We start from the raw sequence: 10,358 nt of genomic DNA, 5'->3' as shown, positions 1-10,358 counted from the left end.
CTTCGCATATCCTTGTAAAGATTGCAACATAGTGTGTGACGGGAAAACTAAGGGCAAAATTTGAGCAAAGAGGTAATAGAAGAGTTTGAATTAAAAATAAAGAAACGACACGAGATAATATGACTAAAGTAATATAAGATGGATAAAGGGAAAATGTGAAATGGTTTGAACGGGATGATCAGAACAAGTTGGTTACTAGAAGACAGTGAATTTAAAGAGAACGAACAAAAGGATGGACACCTTAAGTTTAAGTTCCAACAGAAGGATTTGTTATGAGCTATATTACTAAAAAGGGCTAATGCGTAAGATGACTGTGGAGAAGAGTACTATGACAAAGGCATCTATCCTATGGTGAGATAGTTATAGATATTAGATAATGAAAGGAAATTGACCTTCGACATTACGAGGTGATAGTAAGAGGTATGGACCGAAGGGCAAAAGAGGGACGGAAAGTTCAAGATAGCATTTCGTAAATTGATGCAAAATGTGAAATAGATTTGAAAAATGGGCATATGATAGAAGATAGGTATTACCTCAATGTGATAATAGGGGGTGCTATAGGGAAAATTACCTATACAAGTGTTCACTTACGATACGAGACGAGTATTTACCTCAAAAGTGTGCTCTCGAGAGATTCATTATGGGACATGACTAGCATGATATTTGAAACCTCTTTAGATCATCATGTATTTTAACCTTTAATCAGACATAGGTTAAGCGAGAAGAGACACCCGAAGAGGATTCTAAAGATAAGAAGAAGGTTCCTGATTATTAAGTAACCGCGAAAGATTAAGAGGTGACATGGTATCAGTATGTAACAGATGATTCACATGGTTGACTTAAAAATGGGGGTATAGAGGTAATGACTATGCGATTAAGATTATGGGAAGGAGTAATGATAAGAACGAAAGGTTTCTAGACTAGTTGAGGTAAAAGGGATCGACAAGTTCTAGTATCAAGGAGAATCATATCAGGAAAGTGGCTCACTTATATCGGTTGAGAGGATATTCCTAAGGTGTCAAGGAAGTATTGCAACCGAGATTCATTGCGAAGAAGAAAACTCGTTTTCAACTACTCGAAGGGAATGTTAAGATATTGCATATCAAATGATCAAAGGGATAACTCCAAAAACAAGAAAAACTCGGCGTAAGCTCCAAGTATAGATGGATATAGTAAGTTGCAGCCAATTACAAAAGTAGCTGAATTATGACCACTTTCTTTGAAATTCAATATTAATTGATGTCAGGTGGAGGATGGTATTAAGTTAAGCAAGGAAAGGCACAGCGTGATAGAAGAGTAATTGATTCGTCATAAGGTCACCATAACCAGTATACCTATACAGGACTAGTTTAACATTCGAGGACGAATGTTCTAAAGGGGGGAAGGATGTTACATCCCGTGTTTTCATGGATTGGAAAACGTACGAGTTAAATGGCATTAGTAACGGGAACGAGGTTATCCCTCAAGCTTATAGGTGCTTAAAGTGATGGTACACATGTGTTGTAAATATTAGGAGCTAAACAAAACAAAGAAAATAAGTTTCGTCGAGTTTCAACATGTATTTGAGTGAAATACGGTCCAAGCTATAATACCCCGTATGTTTTTGGACTAGGAAATTGAACCGGCCAGCATAAACGATTTTACTGAGGTCGTAGGACTTGGTCATATTCAAGCATGAAAATTAAGAACTCGGTGTATACAAAGAATAAAGTCCCGAAATGATTTAAGGAAAAAGATGTGACGGCGCTGATTGAGAATAATATTTCGTGCATGTACAAAGAGGCTATGGACTAGAGCTATACCACATGATTATGATAATGAGGGTATGAAGTGTGTTGAAGAATGATTGTTATTTAAGTGAATTGAGATTAAGGAATTAATTATGGTATAATATTTACGTGGGGAATTATAATGACAGTCTAGGAATTAATTAAGGTTGTGGGTTAATTCTTTAATTAGCAAGGTCAATGTGATTGGGGGTGAGGTGGCAGCAATGGATATTGGATATGTGTCATATATATATATATATATATATATATATATATAGAATGGGTGGCAATATTCCATACTAAGTGTCATATATGTGGGCCAAGTAAACCTTACGTGTAAAACACAAGGGGAAGGCATTCTAGATGAATCATCTTAAGTGAATGTAATACGTTTCTTTGGGCACAACTATTATAGGATAGCAACGTTTTCATCTGCTTTTTTTGACACAAATTATATACTTTCCAACAAGAATAATGGTACTACGTTTTACTATGGAAGCAAACATGAAGAACAACGTAGAAGTTATGCCACATTGGTTATGTAATTCAACATCGATTGCTCTTTGGATTTAGCAAATCGAAGGGTTCTTCAAAGTGAAGAAAGGTGGAGGAAGATTATTTTTTGGCATATGAGGTAAGAATTCTCCCCTACTAGGTATATGTAAATAAATCCAGGTCATAGCTAAATTATGAGACGAGAAGTACGAAATTAATTACGGAAAATCGGATAAATTGTTATTATTATCGTGTGGGCTATTTGGTGGTTGTTATAAATTGTTTTGTGGGCTGGAATATCATGGGATTGGTTGTAGTTCTAGTTGTTGTTATTTTTGTTACCGTTATACTATGGATATACAAAAATAAAGAAGTGTATACAAGCATTGGTATACGAATGTATGTTGGGCTGTTTTGGAAGTGATTTAAGAATGGATTTAATTCTAGTTTGATATGAAATTGTTGGTGTAGTTGTTGGTGGTATTTGATTGATGTTTGGCTAAATTGGAATCCCGAGGATTGTTAAGTTTTCAGGGGAAATGCTGCCCGAATTTCGTTAAGTTTCAGTCGTACTTGGATTGGTTAGTAAGTGATGTGGATGATCTAACTGTGGCATATGTTATCTAAATTTTAGACCTACGAGCTCGAGAAGTAGATGTTGGACATTTAGATAGAGTTCAAGGTATGTAAAGCTAACCCTTCTTTCTTTTTGGCATGATCCATATGAAACAAACAGACGACAAATGTTTAACTCCAAAGAAGCTCCTATTCTTAGAGACACTAGGATGGTTAATGTTCTTGATTTCCAGAACCTATTTCATTACGTCTTGATACGTGTCTATGATTCCAGCCGTCCTATTTTGATATAATCCATAGTGACATTCGAAGGGTACTTGATATGACTATTGTCTTGATTTTCAAATGATGGTTCATTTTGATTATTCTATTGAGTCTCAGATATGATTTAGTTTGCATATGGTTGCTCACTACTTTGCTTGTGCATGCCTCAATAAATCTTTCACTGAGTCCCGGGTCAGGATACATTCTCGTGCACAGTTTCATTGCATTGTTCACTGAGTCCCTCACTAGAGGGTCGGGATACGGTATATATATATATATATGATATGATTGTGTGATTATATGATGATGTGATTGTGTCGCCAAGGGTGGTATGTGATGACTTTATTCACCGAGTCCCATAGTGGGCCGGATATGATATATGATATTGATATGCATGTTTTACATTTTATAAGGCAAGTGTATTGGTATTTTGAAAGTCATACTTGTCTCCTGTAATTTCTATTTCAGTCATGATCCTCTTTATTGTGTTTCATGCTTTATATACTCAGTACATATCTCGTACTGACCCCCTTTCTTCGGGGGGGGGGGGGGATGCGTTTCATGCCCGCAGGTACGGATACTCGATTTGGTGATCCTCCAGCCTAGGACTTCCATTCAGCTGTTTGGAGAGCTCCATTGTTCCGGAGCCTATCTTATTTTGGGTACAGATCTTTTGATGTATATATATATATATATATGTTTATCCAGGGGTACGACGGGGGCCTGTCCCGTCATATTTCTCTATCGATACTCTTAGAGGTCTGTAGAAATATGTGTGGGTTGTGTATAAGTTTGTTCAGCTGTGTCTATACGATGTGCTATGGATATGCTCGTCTGTAATGGCAGCCTTGTCGGCTTGCGTATGGCATTGATCTGTAATGGCAGCCTTGTCGGTTTGTGTATGGTATTGATATGTAGTGGCAGCCTTGTCGGCTTGCGTATCATATTATGTTTTGCTTAGTTGTGACTCCTCAGGAGACAGGCTATTTGGATATATATATATATGATGACGTTATGAACCTTTGGAGTTCTTTTGCAAGTTTCCATATTGTTCATAGATTCAGTTTGACTATATCTAATAGGTACGTATGTGAGTGTCCAGTTCAGGCACTAGTCATGGCCCATGGGGTTGGGTCGTGACAATTAGAATCAGGGACATCACATCCTATAATTTAGCTCTACGGCAAGATCTAAGATGAGAAAGAAGGGTCAATCATTCCTAAATGCCCTGCAACCTCTTGTTTATACGATGTGGTGCAGACACATCTATAAACTAGATTCTACTAGACACGGCTTGTAGACTCCCTAGGGCAGACCTTCTCTGATACCAAGTTTGTCACGCCCCAAATCAGGAGCGGCGTGATCGGCACTCGGTGCTAAACTAGGCCCGAGCGAACCACACTAAATCTGATACTATGCTAAGGACTGCCTGCACACAAATAATACCAACAAGCCGGCGAGGCCGTAATCTGGATGGATATATATATGTACATCAATGCTGACTATCTCGTCTGAACTAGGCACACACACACCCAAAATATATATACACAACTGAGCAAGCCGACGAGGTTGCTACGTAGCTGAACAACAAAACTAAGAGCCAACAGGGATACATAACATTCCAACTACATACAACTGTCTACAGACCTCTTGGGAACACGAGCTATAGAAAGGATAGGACAAGACCCCGTCATCCCTGTATATACACATGTCAAAATAACATACCAAAAAGGGTTTTAGCTCCGAACCAAGTGGAGTGCACTGTCTGTAGCTAAGTGGAAGGCCTACTAAACTGGATCGTCTGTCCGATTACCTGGACCTGCGGGCATGAACGCAGCGTCCCCAGACAAAGGGATGTCAGTACGAATAATGTACTGAATATGTAAGGCAAGATAACAACTGAAATGAAATAACAAGCTATACTCTGGATATTTCAAGGAAGCATCTAGAGGTACTCTACCTGGGTTGCCTTTCATTAGAGGCAAGATAACATAACTCTATAGATATAACTCTGTGACCTGAAGGTCAGGTATAAATAACTCTATGACTCATAGGTCAGGTGACAACTCCATGGCTCATAGGCCAGGTATAATCAACTCCATGACCTGTAGGTCAGGTAAAACTCCGTGGCACATAGGGCAGGTAATAACTCCATGGCTCATAGACCAGGCAATAACTCCGTGGCTCATAGGTGAGGTAATTACTCCGTGGCTCATAGGACAGGAAATAACTCCATAGCTCATAGGCGAACCAATAACTCCGTGACTCATAGGCCAGGAAATAACTCCGTGGCTCTTAGGCCAGGTAATATTAAATGTAAATATATGTATATGGTACATGTGCTGAAAAGTACCGACTTTTTAACATGTCTCTTCTGTCTCTCTATGAACCCCAGGACATAGGAAGGGGATGTGGCCCCCCAGAAATAATAACATAACACTCAGAAACTAGACAATAATATGACAAGCTCTACTTTGACAAATCTCGAGTCCTAAGGTTTATCACGCTCTTACCATATATGGAAACATGCCAAGAAAGGAAGGAACAGCCTTAACCTATCTTTTCGGTCTTCTATTACTTAACGTTTATTTTCCTGAGCTCGTAAATCTACATCCAAGAGAAGTTATATTATTGTTAGGCTTATCGTCACATGCTTATCTTAAGCCTTCAAATTAAACCCTTTTAGAATCTGCCAAAACTCGGGCAGCATGTCCCTTGTTTATATCTCTAGCCCAAAATCACAATACCAACAAAACAACAACAATAGCAATACTAATATCAACATCATCATCATCAATACCCAAATATTCCATAAAATATCCCACACTATGTTTTTCAACATACAACAACAATATACACTTCCTTTCTTCCCAATCAAGGAGCATAATTTCATCAACACACCGACAACATTAGATACTATCCATATACATGGAAATCAGCCCAACCACACGGCCACAGCATGCTCAAAACAGTCCATGAACTCTACAACTACAACACAAGACTTTATGGCCTCTCCTCCATAACTATTTTCACTTTTAAGACTTGCTAAACCTTCAAATCGACTCAACATAAGAGATAGGATGAAGAAAATACCTTATACTTGAAGAAATTTAGCCACACCAATTTTCTTCAAGACCAAACTCACCACAACATCAAGTGGAAGCAAGAACAATCACCTTTCATGGACTAGTTTGGTGTAATCTTATTAAATTCTTGATTTAATGGGTTATAAATGTTTGGGGGATGTGTTAGGAGATTTTTAGAATTCATGGGAGTGTAAAATGCTGAAAACATGTGGTTGATTGGGGGGGGGGGGCGCGTTTTATACCCCTCATAAGTCGGTTCCACCGACTTTCCCAAGTGGGACCCGCGAAAGCCACTTGGTAGCTTGGATGGGTCATCTTAAGATGGCCATAACTCTCTACTCTGATGTCGTTTTGACGAGCGGTTTGTTGAGTTGGAAACTAGACTCGGTGAACTTCATGTTAGGATTTTGAAACGCCTTAAAACTACTAATATGCCTGGAGATATACCCCTCCAAAGTTGACCCAAAATTCTGCCAACTTTTTTCCAAATTTTCGACAAACTTATTTTCTTCGATTTTATTGGTCCCGAAACTCTCCATACATGATATTTATCATTAATTATACTTGATAATGGTCTTGTCCTTTGGTTTCAAGGTTGTCCTTCTCGGTTACTATTTACGAGATCGTAATTTATCCTTTACTTCATTGTTACGTACTTACCATGGCTTGTACCTTTCAAAACTTCATGGGACGTCTCTGATACTCCATTACTACGGTGAAGTACGTGGCATGCTCATGCTCTGAAAGTGTGAGGTATAACATATACATGGGCAAGTATAAGGACCATGGGAAATTATGGGGGACTTCAACTGTGTTCTCAATAGAGATGATAGTATAGGGAGCCCTGTTACAATGGAAGAAATGAGGGAGTTTAGGGACTGTGTAAACACCTGTTAAATGATGGAAATGTAATCATCCGGAGCATTTTATGCGTGGTGCAATAAGAAAAATGGGGTGGCTAAAGTTTATAGTAGAATAGACAGGGTCTTGATTAATAATGCATGGATCACACAACTACCTGATTCAGCAGTACACTACAGGAGTGAGGGACTATATGACCACTGTCCAGCCATCATTAGATGGGAAGATAATGTTAGACAAAATGGAAGAATGTTAAGATATTTTAACATGTGTAGTTCAGCCACAGACTTCAAAGATAGAGTTGAAGCTGGATTGAGAACAACCAAAAGAGGAACAAAAATGTTTGAACCAGTGGGAAAAATGAACAACCTAAAGAGCACACTAAAACAGTTGAATAAAGAGAAATTTACCGAGGTGGAAAAGAGGGCAGACCAAGCAATGGAGTTTTTGTACTAATGTCAACTCAAATTGTAGAGAGATCCAACAAATATAGTACTCATTGCAGAGGAGATCGAGAAGAGCAAAGCATGTATAACTTGGACTAAAGCAAGAAAACAACTTACGAGACAAAAAAGTAAGGTGCAGTAGATTACACAAGGAGTCCTGATTACAAAGTTCTTCCATAGCATTATGAAGATCAAAAGGAACACAAACAAGATATTTTCTATAGAAAACACACAGAGACAAGTCATCACAGAACCACAGGGGATAGCAAATGTGTTTATTAGTTACTATGAGGGACTGCTGGGCACGAAAAAGGAAGACAGAGCTCATGTTTGTAGTGACTTAGTTAGAATAGGACCTATACTAATAGAGGAACAGAGGACAAGTTTGATAGCACAAGTCACAGAACAAGAAGTGAAGGCAGCTCTGTGGGGGATAGCTGGAACACTGTGGGGCAAGATCTGGTAGGAGCAGTACTAGAATTATTCAAGAGTGCAAAATTGCTACGTATAATGAACAACACAGTGATTACTTTGATTCCTAAAAGAAACCATGCAACTAAAGTGGAAGAATACAGGCCCATCTTTTGTTGTAACACAGTGTACAAGGTGATTTCCAATTGATGTGCACAAGACTCAAGCCAGTACTACCAACAGTGATCTCAAACAATCAAAGTGTGTTTGTGTCAGGCAGATCCATTGTGCAAAATATTCTGATCTGTCAAAACTTGGTAAGATTATACAAGTAGAAATAGACCACTAAGAGCTGCCTTATAAAAATTGATCTAAAGAAGTCGTACGACTCAGTAGAGTGGGAATTTGTAGTTGAGATGCTTCTTGCTCTGAAATTTCCCCACAGATTTATCAAATGGATAGAGGAGTGTCTTACTACTACACAGTATAGCATAGCTCTAAATGGAGGGTTGTATGGAAAAATTCAAGGGAAGATAGGACTCAGTGAAGGAGACCCAATATCCCCCTTGCTATTCGTCATATGCATGAAATATTTTACAAGAATCCTCAACCAGGTGGCACAAATGACAGGCTTTGAATATCACACAAAGTGCAAAGGAATAAAGCTCAACCACCTGTGCTTTGCAGATAATATGCTACATTTCTGCAAAGGAACTTACCAGTCAGTACTATTGTTGCTTAGGGGATTACAAACATTTACAAATGCTTCTGGACTGAGTACAAATGCAGGGAAATCGAATATTTTTTCAACTAATATGGAAGGCCAGCACTTAGCAGATCTTTGTAAGGTCACTGGATACAAGAAAGGCACTCTTCCATTCAGGTATCTTAGGGTTCCAATCACTGCAAGGAAACTATCTGCACTAGATTGTGAAATGTTAGTGGACAAGATGGTAACAAGGGTGACCACACGGAGGTCAATACATCTCTCATATGCGGGAAAAGTGTAGTTGATTAATTATGTGCTATTACATGTTCACTCTTACTGGGCTTCAATATTTATCCTACCTAGCTTGGTGATGAAGAAGATCATAGCAATATGTAGGAACTTTCTGTGGGATGGAAAGGTGACAACAGACAAAACTCCTCTGATTGCTTTGGAATTGGTATGCAGGACTAAAAAGGAAGGGGTTTTAGGGGTGCTGGATTGTCTATAGTGGAGGCAGCAGTGGCAAAACACATATGGAATATAACACAAAAGGTAGACAATTTATTGGTTAAATGGGTCAAACACATATACATAAAGAGTGCAGATTGGTGGCAATACAAACCACCAATCGACTGTTCATGGTACTGGAAGAGAATTTGCTCGATCAAGGAGAGGTTCAAAGATGGATATATAGGGAATGGGTGGCTTGCACAGAATGGGAGGTACTCTATCCAGAGCGGGTACAAATGGAGAAGGGGAGAGCAAGACAACTGGCAGTGGGAACGGTAGGTATGGAATAAGATGAATATCCCAAAACAAAGTTTTATTTGTTGGCTGGTGGGGCATAACAGGATCCTCACTAGAGCAAGGCTATTGAAAATGGGGGTGTGCCAAAATAGTAACTGTGCAATATGCAATGAACATGAGGAGACAGTGGAGCATCTATTTTTCCAGTGCTCTTACTCACAAGAATGCTTGAAGCTAATATTGCAATGGCTTTTGAGAATTCAAAATACAATACTCCAAGGACTATAGAGAAGAACGACAAGGAAGATTAAGGGAAAGAACTGTCGAGAATTTGTGCTAGCAGTATTGACAGCTTTGGTATACAATATATGGAAAGCACAGAATGATGCACATTGGAGTCAAAAAGTTCCAAATCCAAGGATCATACGAGAATAGATTCAGAAGGAATGTTAGATTAAAGTATATAACCATATAGAAAGAGGAATGAATAGACAGGGAAGAGAATGGATACATAGCTTATATACTGTGGAAGTAACACAATAGATAGAGTATAGAATAGATTAAGATCTGGCCTAAGAGGAGTGTACGGATACAACTGTGTTTTGAGGTTGTTTGTGATTAATAAAGCTTTTCGTTTACCAAAAAAATAATCAGTAGAGGAGAAGCATTCTCAATCACTCAAATTTTCTGTTGAAGACAAGTGAGGCAACGATTCTTCTTTGTTCCACTCAACTTAACTTACATTTTAGGTTATATTTTTTCTTTTCATCTCATGACTATAGTACTTAGGTATTTACAGGACTATCCTAGCATGTACCTAATCTAGTACATGTATCATCATTTAATTCTATTCATCCTCCTTTTTCCTCTAATACATGTATTCAATCATACATGTGTCCTTACACTAATATCCAAATAGATAAACTAACTAAATTCATGTATCAAATAAATCAAAAAGCCTTTTTCTTCTTCCAAGATAAGGTTCACATTTCAA

The 10,358-nt window shown here is 38.4% G+C and overlaps 1 protein-coding gene across 1 annotated transcript; it reads left to right on the top strand.

The window, feature by feature from the left end:
• Nucleotides 1–7,318: 7,318 nt before the first annotated feature.
• Nucleotides 7,319–9,675, top strand: LOC132624101 (uncharacterized). The gene is made up of 5 exons (XM_060338928.1): nt 7,319–7,500; nt 8,354–8,884; nt 8,981–9,074; nt 9,215–9,402; nt 9,588–9,675. Exons 1-5 carry the CDS (start codon nt 7,319–7,321, stop codon nt 9,673–9,675), a joined length of 1,083 nt encoding a protein of 360 aa, XP_060194911.1.
• The last annotated feature ends 683 nt before the right edge of the window (nt 9,676–10,358 follow it).

This window comes from Lycium barbarum, chromosome 12 (assembly GCF_019175385.1).
Source record: "Lycium barbarum isolate Lr01 chromosome 12, ASM1917538v2, whole genome shotgun sequence".
NCBI lineage: Eukaryota > Viridiplantae > Streptophyta > Magnoliopsida > Solanales > Solanaceae > Lycium > Lycium barbarum.
Note: the sequence above shows the minus strand (reverse complement) of the source record. Positions and strands in the feature narration are given on the sequence as shown.